General features: G+C 43.3%; 3 protein-coding genes across 7 annotated transcripts in view; 2 read left to right on the top strand and 1 right to left on the bottom strand.

Moving 5' to 3' along the window:
- LOC115576833 (sodium channel protein type 2 subunit alpha-like) overlaps nt 1–7,140 on the top strand; it is a 37,240-nt gene extending 30,100 nt beyond the window's left edge. For all 4 annotated transcript variants that reach the window (XM_030409413.1, XM_030409414.1, XM_030409410.1 and 1 more), the window contains exons 23-27: nt 305–358; nt 472–609; nt 2,849–2,953; nt 3,044–3,314; nt 3,401–7,140. In XM_030409413.1, coding sequence (XP_030265273.1) covers nt 305–358; nt 472–609; nt 2,849–2,953; nt 3,044–3,314; nt 3,401–4,593 — 1,761 coding nt within the window. In that variant the 3' untranslated portion in view covers nt 4,594–7,140. The remainder of the gene's footprint in view (nt 1–304; nt 359–471; nt 610–2,848; nt 2,954–3,043; nt 3,315–3,400) is intronic.
- A 3,748-nt stretch (nt 7,141–10,888) lies between these two features.
- Nucleotides 10,889–19,141, bottom strand: LOC115576934 (cysteine/serine-rich nuclear protein 3-like). 2 transcript variants are annotated; one of them, XM_030409590.1, is made up of 5 exons: nt 18,710–19,141; nt 16,922–17,095; nt 15,967–16,223; nt 15,505–15,801; nt 10,889–14,458 (listed from the first exon to the last, which is right to left on the bottom strand). In XM_030409590.1, exons 2-5 carry the CDS (start codon nt 17,067–17,069, stop codon nt 13,328–13,330), a joined length of 1,833 nt encoding a protein of 610 aa, XP_030265450.1. In that variant the 5' UTR covers nt 17,070–17,095; nt 18,710–19,141; the 3' UTR covers nt 10,889–13,327. The 2 variants fall into 2 exon arrangements, with proteins under 2 accessions (XP_030265450.1, XP_030265449.1); XM_030409589.1 differs by having other exon boundaries at nt 15,490–15,801; nt 18,710–19,140.
- xirp2a (xin actin binding repeat containing 2a) overlaps nt 17,021–20,415 on the top strand; it is a 76,019-nt gene continuing 72,624 nt past the window's right edge. The window contains exon 1 of the mRNA XM_030409578.1: nt 17,021–17,112. Within this exon, the coding sequence (XP_030265438.1) occupies nt 17,109–17,112 (4 nt within the window). The 5' untranslated portion in view covers nt 17,021–17,108. The remainder of the gene's footprint in view (nt 17,113–20,415) is intronic.

Here is a 20,415-nt window from a genome sequence, read left to right as displayed (position 1 = left end):
AACCTGTAGGATTTATGTTTACGGGCAAATATTTGACAGCCTGAGAATGAGAATCAAAACTCAGCTACCTTTCTTCAGAATCACTGTAAGAGTTTGCCTGTATTACATATTGCTGCTTTGATTGTCAAACACTTTAGGAAATGAGCACGGACACAAAATAAAAGGGTCAAATGCTAAGATGGCAAATTAAGGACCAAAATAACACAATGTATTCCCTAGATGACAGCCAATCAGTTTGACTTGAATCAGATGATTGTGAGCCCCCAACATCAACCAAACTGACAAAACTCTCATTTGCTCTCAGGCAACATTTAAGGGTTGGATGGACATCATGTACGCAGCCGTGGACTCTCGAGATGTAAGTGTCTTTGTGCCTAACACAGTGATCGGTGGGTCTGCTTTCACAACTCAGCTTGTTTCTTTTACAGAAGCCAGTAACTGTTTTATTTTGCTCTGTGTTGTTCCATCTAGTTGGAAGAGCAGCCTGAATATGAAGTCAACTTGTACATGTACCTCTACTTCGTCATCTTCATCATCTTCGGCTCCTTCTTCACCCTCAACCTGTTCATCGGCGTCATCATCGACAACTTCAACCAGCAGAAGAAGAAGATAAGTTGCATTTAGTAACAGTAATAGTCTCCTCCTGCTGCTGATGCAAGTATATATTCATAAAGTGAAACGGTTCCAGGATCACATTTTTGAAAAGAAAAATTTAGACATTTAAGCATTTATGCTTTTTAAAGTGTCCGATTAAGTGACATTTGATGATTTATGTATGAAGCATGAAGTTGCTGTATGCTGAAGTATGCTGACTTCATGTGTACTACCTGTAAAACAGTGTATTGTAAACATCAGTATGTAAACAATTGAAATGAAGTGTGAAGATGGAATACACACTTAATACTTTTCATGTTTGCCATGTCTGATAACTAATGTAGCCTGGAATACAATGATATGTTGACCAAACATCTGCACAAATCAGCCATGTTGACTGCTATCAGCCTTTCAGAATAAGATGACAGTCACCAATGTTTCCCAAATATAGCCAATTAGCGTCTCCTTTCTTTATAACTTTAATTTAGATGTTAAATTAACAGAATTATTTCAGTGTACCTCCCTGTCCAAACTGTAGCCTTAGCCTTTGCAGAGACAGTAATGTTTCAAAGTAAAGATGAAATCCAAGGCAGTCCCTGGTTGTTGCTCTGCCGTGCTGGCTGTTATTAATGTTGACACACAGCTTTGGTTCTGCTCGTTACAGCAGTGGAACAGGTAGACGTCCTGTGTCTCACTGTGCCAAGAAAAAGCCTAGTCTGAGTACAAAGTCACTGAAAAAGAGAAAATGCCCCCATACACTCTCAAAGACACAAATTTGAAACTGCTTTCTAACGGAAATGTCAACTTTTTAAATGAATATATCAACACAAAGGGCAAAAGCGTGTGCAGGAATCCACTCTTTCTCCTAGAATCAGATTTTCGGGGAGGATTTTATCCCCTGCGCCACAAAAAGACATAAAAACCAAGCTGCGTCTGTGTTCCCTTCGAATCACAAAGCCACTGAAGGTTCACAGGTTGAGCCAAAGCAGACCCTCAGCTGTGTTAAAGAAAGAACCGAGCTCCAGAATAATGATTATCTGTAGAAGGGAGAGGACCCGCTGCTGCCAAGGATTACTGAGGGTGCATGAGTCACTGAGAAACACCCTGCCTGCATTCACACACACACATGCAGTGTCACAGTAAATGTAGTCTGGAAATGTGCCCTCCGTTCAACCAAGCGCTAACAAGTGGGATTGGCGACGCCCAGGAGGTGGAGGAGGGGGAGAGGAGGGTTTGCACCATGTTTGCTGTGCCTTGATGACTGACGTCCGACTGAGACGCTGTATCAGTGAGTGTGTGTGTTGTTCAGGAGCCCCACAGCCACACCGTCACACGGATGTTGTTCAGTGTTGACACCAGTCCTGCCTCCAGACACGCATCATACACTCAGCGAGCCGCACCGAGAGTGTCATGTTTGCCTCGCGCGTGATATCGCGAGGGGGATTCACTTCTTTGATTAACGAGAGCGTAGTGACGGTGGCTGTGTAATCCCGCCGCCCGAAATAGTGACATAAAGTAATGAGAACAAAAACACATGAGGAAAAAAAAACATGAAATGAAAGAAGGAGCTACCCAAAAAGAATGACACACGATGTGGTACTGCAGCCATTTCCTGACTTTGTTTTTGAGAAATACAGACTTTGCAGGGGGTTTCTTTCAGTAATTGAAGCACACCTGTGTCCTCTTACAAATCGACTGTATGATTTGTTCACGTGTCCTGCCAGCATGGGGTTACAAAACACTAGGCAGCAACTAGAACCAAAATGTTCACTTGACAAATCAGAATACACAGTTGCACAAGTAAAAAAAGAGACAATTTCCAAAACACAATTTATGAAGATGAAGATAGCAGAAATGTCCTATTGTTCTCTCTTTTAGGTGTTCATTTTGTATGAATCTCACCAAAAACAAATAGGTCCAACAACTCCAAAATCACAAAACACAAATGAAAGGTAACATCCCAGTATTCAAATGGGCAAAATTAACATTTTAAAGTTTTGTCTGAACAGCACTTGAAAAGCAAAGGATTAGTTTACCATCAGCCCACGAGAGCAAGCAAATATTCAACTAAAGGAACACAGTTTCCTTTTTTTCTTAATTTCAGAACCTAGCGCTCTTTCTCTGGCAATCGTTTTATACTCTCTGTGCTTCAGAGATATTGATCCCAACTGGCTGTGTTATTGTTCACACTGCTTTATACAATGTAAATGTAAAATGTCCGTGGTTATAACCAGTTTTTGTCGACTCCCTTTACTTTGGAGGTCAGGACATCTTCATGACAGAAGAACAGAAGAAATACTACAACGCCATGAAGAAGCTCGGCTCCAAAAAACCACAAAAACCTATACCTCGGCCAGCAGTAAGACTGTGGGCTCCACTCACTCAGTTGTTTTAATGGAATATGCAGTAAGGAGATGTAAATGACTCTTGTTTTTTCCTCCACCCTCAGAATGCATTTCAAGGTTGTGTGTTCGACTGCATCACGAAGCAGGCCTTCGACATCGTGATCATGATCCTCATCTGCCTTAACATGGTGACCATGATGGTGGAGACGGACGACCAGACGTTAGATATGGACAACACCCTCTACTGGATCAACCTGGTCTTCATCGTGCTCTTCACCGGGGAGTGCGTGCTGAAGATGATCTCGCTGCGTCACTATTACTTCACCATCGGTTGGAATATATTTGACTTTGTGGTGGTGATCCTGTCTATTGTAGGTAAGGAGATGTCTGACGGTGCGCCGGCTTTCATGTCGATCAATCCTAAAACTTTGAGCTGAATCTCTCATTTTTTGCTTTTGCAGGTATGTTTTTGTCTGAAGTTATCGAGAAGTACTTTGTGTCCCCTACGCTGTTCCGAGTGATCCGTCTGGCCAGGATAGGCCGAATCCTTCGCTTAATCAAAGGTGCAAAAGGCATCCGGACGCTTCTCTTTGCCTTGATGATGTCGCTCCCTGCCCTCTTCAACATTGGTCTCCTCCTGTTCCTGGTCATGTTCATCTACGCCATCTTCGGCATGTCCAACTTTGCCTACGTGAAGCGCGAGGCAGGAATCGACGACATGTTCAATTTCGAGACGTTCGGGAACAGCATGATCTGTTTGTTTCAGATCACCACCTCAGCCGGGTGGGACGGCCTGCTGGCGCCCATACTGAACAAGAGGGAGCCGGACTGCGACAGCCAGATGGAGCACCCGGGGAACTATTACAAAGGCAACTGCGGCAACCCATCAGTGGGCATCTTCTTCTTCGTCAGCTACATCATCATCTGCTTCCTCATCGTGGTCAACATGTACATCGCCGTCATCTTGGAGAACTTCAGCGTGGCGACGGAGGAAAGCGCCGAGCCGCTGAGCGAGGACGACTTTGAGATGTTCTACGAAGTGTGGGAGCGCTTTGACCCCGACGCCACTCAGTTCATGGAGTACAGCAAGCTCTCGGACTTTGCAGACGCTCTGGATCCACCGCTGCGCATGCCCAAGCCGAACATGATCCAGCTCATCTCCATGGACCTGCCAATGGTGAGCGGCGAGCGCATCCACTGCCTCGACATCCTCTTCGCCTTCACTAAGCGAGTGTTGGGCGAAGGCGGCGAAATGGACGTGCTGCGCGGGCAGATGGAGGAGCGCTTCATGGCCTCCAACCCCTCTAAGGTGTCTTACGAGCCCATCACCACCACCCTCCGTCGAAAACAGGAGGACATGTCGGCCATAATCATCCAGAGAGCCTTCCGCCGCTACATGATCCGCCTGGCCATGAAGAAAGCCTCCGCCCTCTATAAGGAGAAGCTGAAGGAGGGCATCCGCGACCCCGACAAGGACGTGATGGTCATCAGCAAGTTCACAGAGAACTCCACCTCGGACAAAATGGACATGACCCCCTCCACGGCCTCCCCGCCCTCCTATAACAGCGTGACGAAATCGGACAAAGACAAATACGAGAAAGAGAATAGAGAAAAGGAAAACAAAGGGAAAGACTCGAAAGACAGAAAGAAATAGACTTTTTGAAAAGGAACAAAAAAAAAAATAAAAATGCATCAGAGACATGAGGGAAATTTGTTTACAGCTTCTAACGGGGGTAGATACAGTAGATGTACGCTTGTGTGTTGATTGTCCAGAGGTGACAGAGTGCGACGCCAGGTAGGCCTAAAAATGGAGTGCTGTCGTGTCATATGTGAATACATGGGGTCCTTTCAGAGGGGAAACAAATGATCCAGCAGACACTGCCAGGGATTGTCTGGAACATGGAAAAGCCTCTCTGCAAAACGCTTGTGATTTTCCTATTGGTTGTTGTTACTATCTGACACACTTGAGTGTACTGTTAAGTTGTCTGTAGCTAGTGCTGCTGCTACTACTATAAATCCAGTGTCTTGAATTTAACAATCGCTGTATCACTTAACAAGTACTCTGCATTATTTTTTTGGTTCATATTTTTTGGTTACAAGGTTCCTTTTTTAATGAGAAAGAATGTTTTCTACTTTTTTGTGTCCTTATCGTGAGAGTGTGTCCACTGCTTTCACTGTTGTAAACATCACCAAGGGCAGACAAAAGTTAATGCTGGAAACTACAACCACCGTCTGAAACTCGTACATTGCAGGGTCAGTGCCAGAAAGCTCTTAAATCACACAGTACACGGAGCTGAAACACAAAGCCAGCCGCTGGAGTGTGATGGGTAACTTCATTGTACTCACTGGTGAGCCATCAGTGACTGTGATTCACCTGGACAGCCATCTCCCCTTTTTAATATAAAAACACGAGTCTCTAAGTACAGAGAAGCTGAATGTATGCAAGGAATGAGACACATTTAAATAATTTCTTGACATTTTGGGAAATATTTTCCCTTTTTAGGAGTTAGATGAGAAGATTTATACCACTTTTTTCGTCTGTCCATGCGTTATGAAGCTATAGCGAGGAGACCGTTAGCTTGACTTAGCTCTTAAATAGTGAACAGGCTCAACATTCCCCCAACAAGCACCTGTAGAGCTCGCTAATTAGCATGCTGTACCTTGTTTCTTGAATTCATACAAAAACCTGAATGTACAAAAGTGACAAGTTGTTTAACAGGAAGTTGCACGAATAATGCAACGATCAGACATCAGAGTATTGGCTGATATCGAGTACAGATCTGATACATGTCTGTAAAATATATTAGGGTGATAGCGTTTTATCAAACCTAAATCCAGCATCACATCAACATCGACTAAAGTTAAATTAAGTTAAATACAACTTAAAGATTCAGTTTAGCTCTGAAATGACCTGTTGTAAGGCGAAACGAAACAAGCTACAAACTTCAGAATGTGCAGCAGAAGATGTGAAATGCTGAAATGCTCCTTTACGAGCATTTTTAATTCCTAACTTACTGAACAGTCTGTGGAATCCATATTTTTGTAAAGTTAGCTTACCATGAAAGTAGCAGAACTTAGCTACTCATAAAAACCCCACCTCTTGTTTTAACATCTTGATATTTGTGCTGATTTAACAAACACGAGTCAAAATGTTCATTAGAAAGCTTGAGGGATATTTTTAAGCCTGTTTCTCCTGCTCTCAGTGTCAGGCTAGGCTAAGCTAACTGACTCCTGGCTGTAGCTTTGTGGTTAGCTAACGTTCACACACGGTATCAATTTTATCAACCGACTCTCTTTAAGAAAGCGAAGCCGTGTATTTCCCAAAATCTCACAACTTTTACGTTGAAGTAACATTCATAACAACTCATTCATCCGCCGCCATATTACAAAGTTCCCCTTCTAATGCGTTTGTTTTCCTCCTCCTCCTCCTCCTCCTCTTCCTCCTCCTCCTCCTCCACACATCCCCCAGAGCTCTTGTAAAGAAAATATCTTAAGTAAAAGAATAAATGTCAATCTTTCTAACTTCTCTCAAGCTAGAACATGACAATATATCACATTTAAAGGTTATAATATCACATATGTTTGTACGACATTTCATGTTGTTTAAATTGAGAAGCGAGTGGTTTTAATGTAGTGGTTCGGTTTGTAAATAATATAGCTATTTGGGCCCACAGTATGCATCACACTTACATTTGATGTAAGAGCACTTTTTATCCCCCACTGCTATGTAATACCACGTGTGGCGGTCGTACACGTAAGTGTGTGTGTGTGTGTGAGACAGCCAGAGTGCATTTGTATGTGTACGTCCATGTGTGTTCTTGTCAAGACGGTGAGACTGCGAGAATGTACGCGTCTATCTCTTTTAGTGCGAGCGAGTGTGCAAACTGGGGTCTGCGGGTTGTTTTATGTTCCACCGATTATAAATAACATTTTTACTGTAGATATGAGTGCATTTTTGCCAGTCTTCGGATTTTTGATTTACATAGTTTTTCTAGAAACGTTCCTTTCCGCACTGTAACACATGACGAAACACATGTATGGTCCCCCGCATATCTGTAGATAGAAACCATGAAGCAATCAGTAGCCATCTCTCATTGCGCTTGTAGTGTTTTAGTGAACTGCATGCAAGAAGTGACTACTGTCCGCTCATATGGTAATATAATTTTAAAGCCAAAAGAATAAAGGACATATTTTTTGTAAATGCTTGTTTTTTTTTTTCCCCCTCCATTTCCTCTCCAGCTGGTCTTTGTTGCGATGATTCAAAAGGTTTTTTTGTTTTTGTTTTTTTCTGAGTGACATCCCGGTCTTTGCTCTGTGATCTGAACTGGAAGTATGATTGCTGAACACTGAACAGGATCATCCATGTGGTTCAAGTACATGTTACACTAAACTATGTATCGATTTGCAAAAATGTGACAAGTGACTTTTTTTTTTTTGTTATAACCAAAGATGTGGCAACAAAACACTAAAAAAAAAAAAAAATCTAGATTTCCAAAATAAAACCTATTTTGGGAAGCATATTCTGCATGCGGTATGCGTTCATTGTGGGGTGCTGGGAGGCGAGAGGCTCGGCATATTCAACGAGGGTTAAACAGATACTCAGCTACGGAGATGATGGTCCGTTTTCAGCCTGAGGATAATTCACTGAATCTAGACAGCTGAGATTCCCCCCCTGGGGAGACCGGGTCAGTAAACCTTGCCTGGAGGTGAAATGGAACAATTATTTATACAAGATGTTTGCGAGTGGAATTACATTCAGAATGTTAAGATCTTTTTCTTTGTTCAGCTGGAATACTCAGCACACAACACAACTTTAACCTTGTGCATTTATAAGTAGTATAAAGCTAGTAAGTAAACACACTATAATGAACACATCATAGCACAATATTAATGTATGTCAAAACACATAACGTGGAGCTGCTGCAACTGGTGTATTAACAGTTTGTAACATGGCTGTAATGTATAATCACATCTAATGATGTATGATTACACATATTAACAAATCTTACACCATTAATTAGCTTTTAAATTAATGAAATGTGCTAATTATTCAAAGCTCTAACACAGGGTGGAACAATGTTTGTCGTGGACCTCAGAAGTAATCGGGCTACAAAAAATACTAATTCACTGCATTTCTTTCAGAGCTTTCAGCTGCATCTCACGGCTTTTCATCAGCCAGAGTTAAATGTCTGATCTGAATGTTATCAGACTGCTGAATGGGCGTTATCATCGCACAGCTGCCCTATTCATATCATCTGGTGTCAACACTCACGTCACGTCACCTTTATAAACTACTCCGTATTTTTTTCCCGCTTATTGGCGAGCTAATCACAGTTTAAATGCTCTTGTTTGAAATAAAATATCACGTTTTCCACTAGACCCTTTGAGTAGTATCACTGATAAGCCGTCCAAATAGACGATAACGGACTTTGGAACCTACTAGTAGGATTTTAAGCCCTCACGAGACCCTATATATGGGGCAGATCTGTGATGATAATGCCCATTAAATGGTCTGACACGGTCAAATCAGATATATTATGACAGTGAAGAGATGAAGAATGTGCAGAAATAACAGCTTTGAGATGTCAATGTGTTGCATGAGTCATGTGTTGAAGTTAGCTTGCTAACAGCTAGCCCTTATCCACTTTGTACTTAATGCTGTAGTCTAAAATAGTTGCTAAAATAGTCATTATGATGTGACAGTAGAATAAGATACGGATCAGCTTTCTGTGACTCCACCAGGTGGCTGTAATTTGATTTGCAAGAATCCCCCGCCACCGGATAAACACAACCAATCAGAGCCAAGGTGAGTGTCTAAGAAGTGTCAATCATTCTCTGTAGCAGCGCCTCTCTCCTCACGCAGCGAGTACTGGGCAGTGCCCCTCCCCTGCGCAGGCGCAGTGTCTGCTCTCACCTGGTGAGATAAGTTCAAGTTCATCCTCAAACTGTATCAATGGCGGAGAACAGAAAACAACAACAGAGCTGATAAACGCCCCACCGTTGCCCACGTCAGAGAGAAGAAATAAGAAGACTGACAAAGAAAAGCAGTGTGAAAACAAAGAATTGGACCGAACCAGAGAGAAAACTAGGATAAATGTCGGAGCTTCATTTCAGAGTCAGAGGAGCTGCAGGTTGTAAGGACTCAAGAGCGACACAGTGTAAGCGGCGTTTCTGCTGGACAGGTAAGGACCTCTGCTTGATATATGTTTAATTCTATGTTTAACCACAAGGCTATGTTGGCGGCGGTCACAGTAATGCTAGTCGAGCTACGTAGCTTGTTGGTAAATCCAGCATGTTAGCTTGTATGCTAACTGCAATGTTTAGCTTTGTCTTTGTGGCTACTGGATAGCAAAAGTGTCTTTCAAGTGACCGGGCAGTTATAATGTTAGTTTGTGTTCAGTACACTCTGAAGCTGAAGCCCGCGCTCCCAGTGCACAGCTAACTGAGCTCCATGCTAACAGCAGTTAACGTTAGCAGCAGTTAGTGGTTACTCTGGTGATATGCTGGCCAGTTCTTACACATTGCACCTATAAAGTTTTGTATGATAATCTTCCATAGCTTTGGGTATCATGTCCTGCTCTTCACCCGCCCATATATAACCATCAAGTGAGCGATCCTAATATGCTGATGAAGGCCACACAATGGGGCTGAAAGCTGTGGTAGAAAAGGACTAAGCAGATCTTGAGTTGAAACAATTTTTTTTTCAGTCTCAAAAGCAGATTTGAGCTTTGGAAAGCCTGCAAACAGAAATAGTGGATCGAAAGGGAAAAGAGACGGTTGGAGAATGAGTAACACGATGTCAACAGACAAAACTATCTGTCCGTGTTTAAACAACATATTCAGCGCTTTAGCCGAGGCGGCATGGTCACACATCACAGCCGCTTGGTGTTCGTTGTCAGTTTCTTCTCCACATTATGCAGAATTGAGTATTGACGACCAGAAGAGCCAGACTGATACGTACATACAGGGAGAAGAAGAAGGAGGAGGAGGAGGAGGAGGTGTTGTTGGGATATACAGGAGGGGGAGACGGGAGGTGAAAAGCTGAGACAACCCCCACCCGGCAGCCTCCAGACGCTTCCCTGATTCTCTCCTCCTGTTGCCTGGCAACCTAACACTACAGTTCCCCTTGCCTGTGATTGATCAGCAGCGTCTCTGAGCTTGCGTACCCACAATACCTTGCTCACTAACAGGAACTCCCTGCCTCTAACCCCCCGACACGGTGGACGCACACCTGACCGTTTTGATTATATAAGTAAAGGGTGAGGTCAAGTGCTGACCTTGTGTTCCAGATGGAATCTCAGCTACAGCCTGTACTGTACACACGTGCGTCACTGTCAGCAGAGCACAAAGGGCCACCGACTTAATGTACATTTTGTCTGCATTGTGTCCCCCTCACCTGCTGCAGTCTGTTGTGTGGTTACGCAACGAGCCATTGGAAGTATTCTATACCTGAATAGAGATCCTTCCCCTGTCTCATCCCTGCCTCACCCAAACACAGCTGTGTCGACTCCGCAGCGCTCTCTAGAGGCTGCGACAAAAAAAACCCTAACTGGGAGCACCGGTGGAGCCATGAATGAAAATCGGGACAGCAGGGTGACACAGCAGTTAAGACTCATCACCCCGACTGGGAAAAAGGTGTGAGCTGACGTCAAACATTTTCCAGGAAGCCTGACCTTTTTTTTCCTCCTAGTGAGAGAAAAGACAGATTTAAATAATGTATTTTTATTTTTTTTTTGGTGACATGGGAGAGATGTTCTGAGCAAACACCGATGTCACAGATTGTCCCGAGGCAGAAAGCATGTAATCAACAGATACACTGACGTCAGAAAAGATGATTTAACTCCTTGATGTCGGAAGGGATGTGAGCGGAGAGGAGGGGTGAAGATCAGTTGTTGAGCAACAGACGCCATCTGCTGGTAGAAAAACAGACGACCACCTTTAAACTGAGATGGATGTTCAAAAAGGTTTTTTTTATTCACACACTCATGGAAATGTACAATTGTTTTTTTTTTCAAAAAGAACATGAAAGATATTTGGCCCCCAGTTTTGGCAGTTTTGAGAGACAGTAAGTTAATTATTTAATCACATTGTTCACATGACTGTAAAATGATAAACAACATGCATAGACCGGATGTTTCTCTAATCTTGCTGTGTGTTTCGGCACACGTGCGTGCTAAGGTCTGATTAACACCGAAGAGACATCGATAGTGACGTTACTGAGTGGAGAAAAGAAGGATGACAACAGGAGAGACACATTTGGGGCAAAATATATAGATGCTGTGTCAAAATGATGGCTTTAAAGGTCACAATTTTGCATCAGGTGCCTTAAATTTATAGCAAAATACCTTATCATCAGCATTTTTAGATGTTCACGCAATATAACTTACACATTTGTGTAAGTTGAAAAATGTGCTTGTGCTCTATGCTAGCAGGCTGTAAACGTTGGCTAACGTCAGCGTGCTAACATGTTAGAACTGACAGGTCTAGCTTGCTCATGTAAATGTTAGCTAGCTTAATTGACCCTGCAGGCAAACAACTGCTCACCTGCCAACGCAAATAACAGCTAAGGAAGCTAAACTTGCTAACTTTTTGGCTACACAGAGGCGTCAGACAGAAGCGACAAATGCTTTACCGACATGTATGGTTGTAAGTTGATGTTGCCAACTCGTGAGACGACACAGCACATCTAGCAGACGAAGAGCAACACTAGCATTCATTTGGAGTCGTGTTTGTGTTCGCCTGATAAATCTAAGTCCAATGTTCTCTCCTGTGTTTGTTCTCCACCACCACCTAAAGGAAATGCCTGCCTCTTTAGCCGCTAAATGCTCAACTGTATTCACCAGCTAGTTGCTAATTCTGTCTGCCATTTGTCAAAGAACAAACAGGAAGTGTACAGTGGGTTTCTTTTAAATGAATATAGCTGTCTGCTAAAGCAAAAAACTAAGGTAACTAGCTTGCATTTAACTGAAAGTATAGCTATGATTGATTGTATTTGGTCAAAGTCAAACTTTGACCTCATGATAGAAACATTTGCTTACTTGTTAGCCTTTTTAGCTTCTTTGAGAAACCAGACAGAAGCTCTAAACACAATACTGACATATATTCACGTTTTAAGTTAATATGGCTGAAGAGCAACATTAGCATTAATATGGAGTCATGTTTGTGTACACCTCATGAATAGAAGTCCAATGTTGTCTCCTGTTTTTAGCTCTGTGTTTGTTCTCCACCAGCTCTTGAGGGACATATCTGCCTCCTCTTTAGCGGGTTAACACTCCACTATGTTCACCAGCTAGTTGCTAACTTTTGCTGCCATGTGTGTCCGTCTGATGAACAAGAGAACCATATTTAATCCTGTTTTTTTAGCTCTGTGTTTGTTCTCCACCAGCTCCTGAGGGAAATACAGTATCTGCCTCTTTAGCTACTAAACGCTCCACAATGTTCAGCAGCTAGGTGCTAACTTTGTCTGCCATTTTGTAAAGGACAGGTAGGGTACAGTGGGTTCATCAGAGCTTTTTAAGCTGAAAACAGTTTCCTCTTATGGCCATAAACAAAGCAGCATAAGTGAATCAAAGTAGTAAAGTTACAGGCCAGACAACCAAAACAATGAGCTAAAAGAGGCTAAAACACTCTGCAAAGTCAGGTGCCAATTGTTTTTCACTTACATGTAATCATGTTATCCATTGTTTATAGAAAAAACTGATTATAGCTGCTTCAACAGATGTCCAAAGTTTTTAAAATTCATCCTGTTGGGAACAATAATGTCTGTACAAAACTTTATGACAAAACCTTCAATAGATGTTGAAATATTCAAGTCTAGAATGAAGGCCTAGCCATGCTGCTAGCAAGGCTAAAATCTGAGCACAAAAGCGGGGGCAGGAGGCCTTTAGGTATGAATTGTAACAGATGTATGTGTTTTTATCATTTTACATTTTGTGTTGAGCCTTGAAACACCTCACGTAAACCGAACACATGCTATACAGACAGGCATTTAAGAACGATTAGCAGCAACAATGAGACACCAGCACAATGGAAGAAAGTGAAACAATACGAGCACCTCAAAACCTGGATTTGTCACAGATGCCTGTCACGACCACTAAACATGCTGTAATGATCAGAGACTTTATAACAGGGCATAAATTATACAAGTAACGTTCAGAAACACTGTTTATTGAGCTTTATCTTTTTAGTCTATTGTCTAAGCAGACAATCTTGGAAAGGTTCAGAGCTAAAATAAGATCACCTCTTTGAGCCTTCTGTTAAAATCTGTGTGACTCATTCTCTCTTTGGAAGTGCACTTATCAAGAATAAATCAAACTCGTTGCTGAAGGTCGCAATTCTTGAATAAAGATTTCCAATTATCAACTGATTCCTCTGAACTCTCTGAATCATCAGGTACTGTCAGAGCATGACTTGTTTGTTGATTGTTCAGCCTGCATTTGCTGTCCCGGTTGCTCCGGCATCGGCTCCTTTATTTCCTCCTGCGTCTGCTCCAGAGACCCCGCTGAAGCCTCAGTCTGTGAGTCATGGTCTGGATTGTTCTGGAGGTCTGTGGAGAGCTGCTGTTCCTTGGCTGCGCCAGCAGGGGCAGCGCTGCTCTCACGGGTTTCTACATGTGAGCAAGTTTGGAGAGTCAGGGACTCTGTGGGGTCAGGGAAATGGCAGGGAATGCTCTGCTGCGTCGTCTGGCGGAGGGGTTCTGTGTTCATTTTGGACTCTAATGCGGTCTCTACTGTGGGGAGTGTGGGGGTGCCGCTGACATTTTCACTGAGGAAAGCAGGAGTGTCATTCACGGAGCTGTCCATCTGATAATGCTGCATGGAGGGAGTGCTGTGAAAGGGGTTACTGAGGCCCATGAGTGTGTTGTTGGAGTAACTCAGCACTGAGGGCAGTGGAACTGGATAGGGCGGAGGACCCGTTCCCTGCAACGAGCAATCCCACTCCTCCTCCCCCTCCTCCTCTTCGTCCTCATCATCTTCCTCATCCTCCTCGTCCTCCTCGTCCTCCTCGTCCTCCTCTCCGTCCTCGGGGTCTATTGTCTCCAAGCTGTGCGTGCTGCAGTCCGACAGCCCACTGCAAACACTGCTGCCGTCCTCGTCTTCCTCATAAGCCTCATCATCATCCTCTTCGTCGTCTTCCTCCTCCTCCTCTTCCTCTTCTTCTTCTTCCTCTTCCTCCTCTTCATCTAGATGCGAATCTGTGTCGCCTGTGTTCTGGAGGTGCATTATGGGAATGTGCGGCGCGCCACTCATCAGTGGAAACTGCAGGTTCGGCTGCTGCTGCTGCTGGACCAGGGAGGAGTCGCCATGGTAACCGTTGCCATTGGTTACAAGCTGCTGCTGCTGCTGCTCCGGCTGCTGCTGATGATGATGCTGCTGCTCCTCGCGGCTCCTTTCCAGCTCCAGCTTCATGATGGTGTGCAGGAAGTGGGTGCGCACCCGAACCGGGTTAAACTCCAGGCGGCCTGTCGTGTTGCTGCAGCCCTCTTTGGTGCAGCCACATGGGAAGGACATGCGATCGACCTGAGGTGAAAAATGAATAAATTAAATCCAACAGTGTTGAAGAGAAGACACCGAAAAGGTGAATTCAGCTGCCAATCACAGCTGGTCATGCTTTAAGGGAAACTGCAGAAACCACTGTGGGTGTCAGATGTATATAACTAAACACTTCAAGAATTTTATAAACTAAATGCCCTGAAAATCTCAACTCAAATTTGTTTGCTTGCATGACAGGCTCAGTTAAAGGGTTATATTATCCTCAATGTGTGGGTTATAAAATTAACTATCAGTGTTTTACTTTAAAAATCCTCCCAAACCTCAAGGATGAATTTAAAGTACATGACACTAAAGCGAAGACTCTGAAAACCATTTTCGAAGGCTGTTCAAACATGACTGGTCAATATTAATTGGACTCTCTCTCTCTCTATATATATATGTGTGTGTGTGTGTGTGTGTGTGTGTGTGTGTGTGTATAATTGCAGTGCTTCCAGTGTAGCAAGCAGATATCTCGATATAGGATATCATTCCTCTTCCGTGCACTGGTCATTGTATTGTTAACAGTCTGATTACCAACTTGAGATGTCTAGATGCCATTTCACTAATCTCAATAAGCAGATATCTGCATATAAAAGCAAATAATTGGAAAAAAGCTAATAGAATATATCCTTGTCAGACCATAGCAAGTGGAGTCTGACGTTGCATTGCGGCTGATGCATTTTACCTCTTTTGGACTGATTACCTGCATGCAACCAAATGCTGCTCAAACATGATTGATCAAACCTACTTGGACTATAAACAGAAACCAGAACACTTTCAAAACCAGAGTCTTGTCTCTTGTCTCCAGATTATATGCACAATCTGTTTCCAGAGATTAGGAGAAGATTAACGTTGGGGATAATCTTGCTGCAGAAAAATAAGTAAAATATTCCTACTTTTGGACACATTCAAATTGAACTCCAAGGATCTGATTTCTTTACAAAACTAGTTTTGTTTTAAAGAAGTTCTACTGCACAAACAAACATGAACAACACTTTAGTATTACAGAATGGCCTCACCACAGTTCCATTTACCTGGCACTTAATGCCGGCCAGGCTGCAAGCACAGGTCTCCGGGTCGCATATCCCCCTGCAGCGGCACCCACACTCCTCTCGGGACATGCGAAGGGCACGCAGCTCGTGCTTCTCCTCCACGTCGATGCGTCGCACCCCCGAGGAACGGAGAAGGGCTCGACGCCGCCTGGTAGTCAGAGGCTGGAGGAAGAAATAATCATCCACCTCTGTGTTGTCCACATCCAGGTCGTCTTCGGAGATGTCGTCAAGCGTCAGGGTATCCGCCTCCATGGATGACACGGTGCCATTCTTAGTCAGCTGGAGGACAGAAAAAGTAGGTTAAATTAAAATTACCCACCTACACACTTAGACCCTGAGAAACTCTGAGGACTAGCTACAAAACATCCCAACATTTATCGTCAATGCCCTAACTGAAAAACATACATGAGTGGCGATTTAAGATTAAAAAAAAAAAACACTGACTTTGAGTTTGATGGCATTGAGTTTCTCTTCTTTCAGGTGATTCCTCAGCATGTTCCAGTGGCTCTGTTTCTGCTCCATGGCGAACTCCCTGAGGGTGAAGCGCTTCACCCCGCTGTGACGAGGTGACATCCCCAGGGTGCTGCCACCTTGTGTGGGCACGCTGGTAAAGCCCTGCCGCCGGTTGAAGTAGTAGACCGTCACGCTCTCAAAGTGCACATTACGGCCCCGCAGTCGCTTTGACTTCTGCTGGAGAGTGGCTGAGATGGAGACAGAGAGGTACGAAACACGTTGAGTAAAAAAGGAACTATTTTTTGCCTAAATGCTACAAAATGGTAGTTAAAGCGCGACTATAATTTTTCCACAAGAGCGGTCATGAGTAAAATTACAGGATAAATGTTAGAACATAGCGTCATAAAGCGCCAACCAACCGACAGACCAATGTATGCAATATTACTCAAGTTTGTTAGCATTGTTAGCTATATTAGATTAGCTAGAATACTGTGCTGCTAATACCACATCAAATAGGACTGACTAACTGGGTCACATTAGATGTTTCATTAGCAGTATAACTGGGTCTTTGGGTGACATAAAACATGGTATCATCAGCATAGAGGGAACATACTTTTGTTGCCTAACCAGAAAGTTAGAATTTCCCGGTTGCCTCAACAAAAAACCTTTTGCTCACTTCACTAGATATCTCTGCGGAGTAATACATAGACATCTTTGAATATCAAAACTACTTTCTTCGCACTCTGTGGATCCTTTCAGTAAAATTTTTTATGTTTTGAACAAAAAAAAGTCTTCCGTGTTACAACTTTAAGTTTATACTGCCCTTCTGAATGACACTACAGAAATGCTGTTTACATGTGACCTCAAGTCTTTCCGGTGCTCCATATTGTACAAAAGCGTGATTGCTGTAGCTGCTGACAACGCAAGTGTGGTCATGTGATCTTACAGTCCAGCAGTCCAGAGGGGACCGGATGGTTGAGACTATCACTGCTGTTGCCGCTGTCGCTGCAGGAAACCTCATCATCATCAGAGCCCTGCAGGGACAGGTAAGGGGGCGGGCCCTCCTCAAGCTTCCTCTTCAGGATCCCGCTCATCGTGTGGCTCCTCCCACTGGTCGTACCTGCACAAAGGACATGGGTAAAGTTAATGCCTGACCAAAAATCTATTATTGGCTTATCTAAGTTATGGGTTTTATAGAAAGGTGAGATGGAGAACAAAAACAGAGCTAAAAAAAGAGACTTGTTAGCATGTTTGGTCTATAAACTTTAAAGGTCGATAGACTGTGTATACCAACGCACATCTGGTTGCCGAGCTCCCAGTGTAACTGCTAGCTGCAAGGCTAGCTGAGCTAACGAGCTAATGCCAGATATGGTGACAGGCAGTTAAGGGCTACTCTGGTGATATGCTGCTCCTTATTTGCTTTGAGTAGGGCTTCTCAAGTAAGCTGCCATTCTGACTAGACCGGAGAGACCATTATCACCATTTTATCTGAAAGGGGCTCTTTGTAAAATTTGTGGCAATTCAGCTGTATAAATCACTTTTTTATTGACCATATGTCCAGAGGATGTGACTTTATGTGCGGTCCGCTAACGTAAACTAACGATCAGATTCCAGCACGACACAGAAGCTCCACAGAGAACCTGTAAACCCTTCTTGTCACTTATGGCTGAAATAATTTGATACAAACCAATATTGATTTATGAACATAAATACGATGCCTAAAGGGGCACTACGTAGTTTTGGAGAATAAATTCAAACTCCGACTTTGAATATTTACAATGTTAATGAGGTATTAATACAAACGCAGTGTTCTGGGGAGCTCATTTTCCTCTGAGAACAGCTTGTTTGTTCAGTTATGGAAAAAAAAAACAATTCTGTTTGAAACTAGAAAGGTGGCAGGGTCTGCCACATATAAACAAAGTAAAACAGTATCAAGTTGTGTTGTCATCAGGTCAGTTTGTTGATTTAGTTTGTTTATGCGTGATTAGGATTTTTGCCTTCTGATTTAAAATGTCCTCCTTGAAACTACATAGTGCACCTTTAAATTTAAAATTTATAAAACTGTTGAGCTGACTGCTTGGACTGGTGGAGGATTACATCATATGCAGCAGAGCTGAATTCCGGCCCGAGCTTTTTCCTCTCTCTCAGGCTTTGTCTCCCTTCTCTTACTACCTACTGCAGCACAATTATCTTATCTTCATTTTCATTCTATATATTTTTTAAATTCTTCCACTCTTCGCTATCCTGTACCTCCAGCCTCCCTGATATTCAGCTCTATATACTTACCGCTTTTGTGGAATAATCTGTAAAAGCATAAAGATCTTCAGCAGAAGGGACCCTGAACACATCATCCTACGTAACATCTCTCTATGTATGTGATGTCACAGAAGGTGTTGCAGTTTTATTTGGAGGCTCCAGGAGGGTTTCCTGTTGCCTCTTTAACCTAAACGTCCCTGCTCGAGCTCCTTTAACCGGTGCCATTTGGAGCACACACACCACACACATGCAAACACACACACACACACACACACAAGCCAGCTCACGTGTCTGCATGCATGCGCAAACCTCCCACTCCCCTTTTGCATGTCCACCAAGGCTCTAACAGGGGAATTCTTATTGACAAATGTAAATCAGCATCATCCCGTGACGTGATTAAAACCCCTCTCAGTTGTGGCCGCTTGCATGCACAAAGGGGGGCTCTCTCTCTGCGCGAGGCTCTCTGGCCGCCACTGACCTGTTTCCTCGGCTCGCCTTTTGGTTTCCAGGAAGTCCTCGGCTCTCTCCTCTGCATCACACAGTGTTCACCAGCAGCGGCCAAACATCCCCATGTGTCGTGATGATGCAGTGAGAGCTGCCATGATGCCTGCTTTCTCTCTCTCTCTCTCTCTCTCTCTCTCCTCTCTCTCTCTCTCTTGCTCGCCCGCTCTGTCTCCAGCAGCCTCTGGCACTATTGTGCAGCACTGAGCACCTCTGCCTCTGTCACTATCTTATGCGCTCTCCCTCTGCACCCTCATCCTCTGCTCACACTGTCAACTCTCCCTCACTGTCTGATTCTCTCCTGCTCTACACCCCCCCCTTCCTCTCTCCCTCTCCCTCCCTCTTTCTCTCTTTCTCTCTCTCTCTCTCTCCTCACAAAGACTTGTTAGCTCGATGCTGCTGCCGGCTGGAGCGCTGGAGCTTGACTGAGGTGAAGCAAGCCCCTTCGAGATCACAGAGGAAAAAAAAGGGGGGGTGGATGTGGTGGTGGAAGTGATGGGGTGGGGGTGGAAAGTGTAGACTCTGCTATGTGAAATCTCTCTTTTTTTTTACAGTCTCACAGAGAATTATTTCATACTTTAGTGGTATTCCAAGACAAATGAGTTTCCTGCAATATTTTTTTTTTTTTTTATTCCTCACATTTATACTTTGCAGAGCATTTATAATGCAAATGTAATGTGCTTTTTTGTTGTTGCTTTGTGGCGTTTCCTTCTTTTTTTGTCTCCATAAAGCTGATCTGAAATTTAAATTGACGGCACAGACAAATAGATCAGAGGGAAAACACGAGAGGAAACGGAGACAATGACTCAGGAATCAATCATTCTCACTGTGCTTTTATGCAGAATATTATTCGGAGTGTTGTACGGGTCCGTCACATTCATCCAGGGGAGAATGATGTGTATACAACAGCAGCTATTGTTGGCTACCAACTACAGGAAGTTGAGATAAAAGGGCCTGTAAACGAGGCGACATAACACATAGAAAGATTGATCCATTGTTATATGCTTTTTGTAGGCTAATTATGTTACAGATAATAAACAGATAATGTCATTAGACTGCTATAGGAGCTACATCATAACAACACCAACAACAACAACATTAACTTTTTTCCAACAAAATTCATTAGCATTCTTGCCCGTTTTAGCTTAGGAAAATGAACCATGTTTGTTTGTTTGTAACTGAGAATATAAGCTGAATATACAAAAATGTCATTCAAATCAATATAATATATCAATTTACAGTTACACATATGATTTTGAAGTAGCTTAACCTCACTAATCCCTAGAAATCCCACAAGAATCAAAGGCTAAGCGTGCTGTGCTTGCTACTCAGCGAGGCTAACGCTGGCTAACGTTAACATCAGCAGGAGTTTGGTTGCATTTTTATTCTCCGTCACGTCTGGACTTGCTACAACAAATGTAATGTCAAAGACAAATTAAGGGGAAATCAGCGAGTAGACTGGCGTACATTTTGTTTAGCTAAAGCGAGCTGACGACGGCCAGCTTCACTTAAAACATAGGTCTCTTGCTTCAGAAGTCGAGACTTCAAAAACTTCTAATTAACAACATTTCGACCAAAAATGTAGTTTCTACTTCAGGGCTAAGTCGATGTTGAAAATCACCATTCATCAATTTTATTATTGATTTCAACCACAAAACTTCCAGTTGCAAAATGTCTAGTTTT

Source organism: Sparus aurata, chromosome 24 (genome assembly GCF_900880675.1).
Source record: "Sparus aurata chromosome 24, fSpaAur1.1, whole genome shotgun sequence".
Taxonomy (NCBI): Eukaryota; Metazoa; Chordata; class Actinopteri; order Spariformes; family Sparidae; genus Sparus; species Sparus aurata.
This window is presented reverse-complemented; position numbering and strand designations above follow the sequence as displayed.

Bases quoted from the DNA above. Each gene is read 5' to 3' on its own strand.
- LOC115576934 (XM_030409589.1), bottom strand. From the start codon at position 17,069: ATGAGCGGGATCCTGAAGAGGAAGCTTGAGGAGGGCCCGCCCCCTTAC. The intron at 16,224-16,921 runs GTAAGATCACAT...TCTCCATCTCAG, and splicing joins CCCCTCTGGACTGCTGGACT to CCACTCTCCAGCAGAAGTCA. The intron at 14,459-15,489 runs GTGAGGCCATTC...TTTTCACCTCAG, and splicing joins GCCAGGTAAATGGAACTGTG to GTCGATCGCATGTCCTTCCC.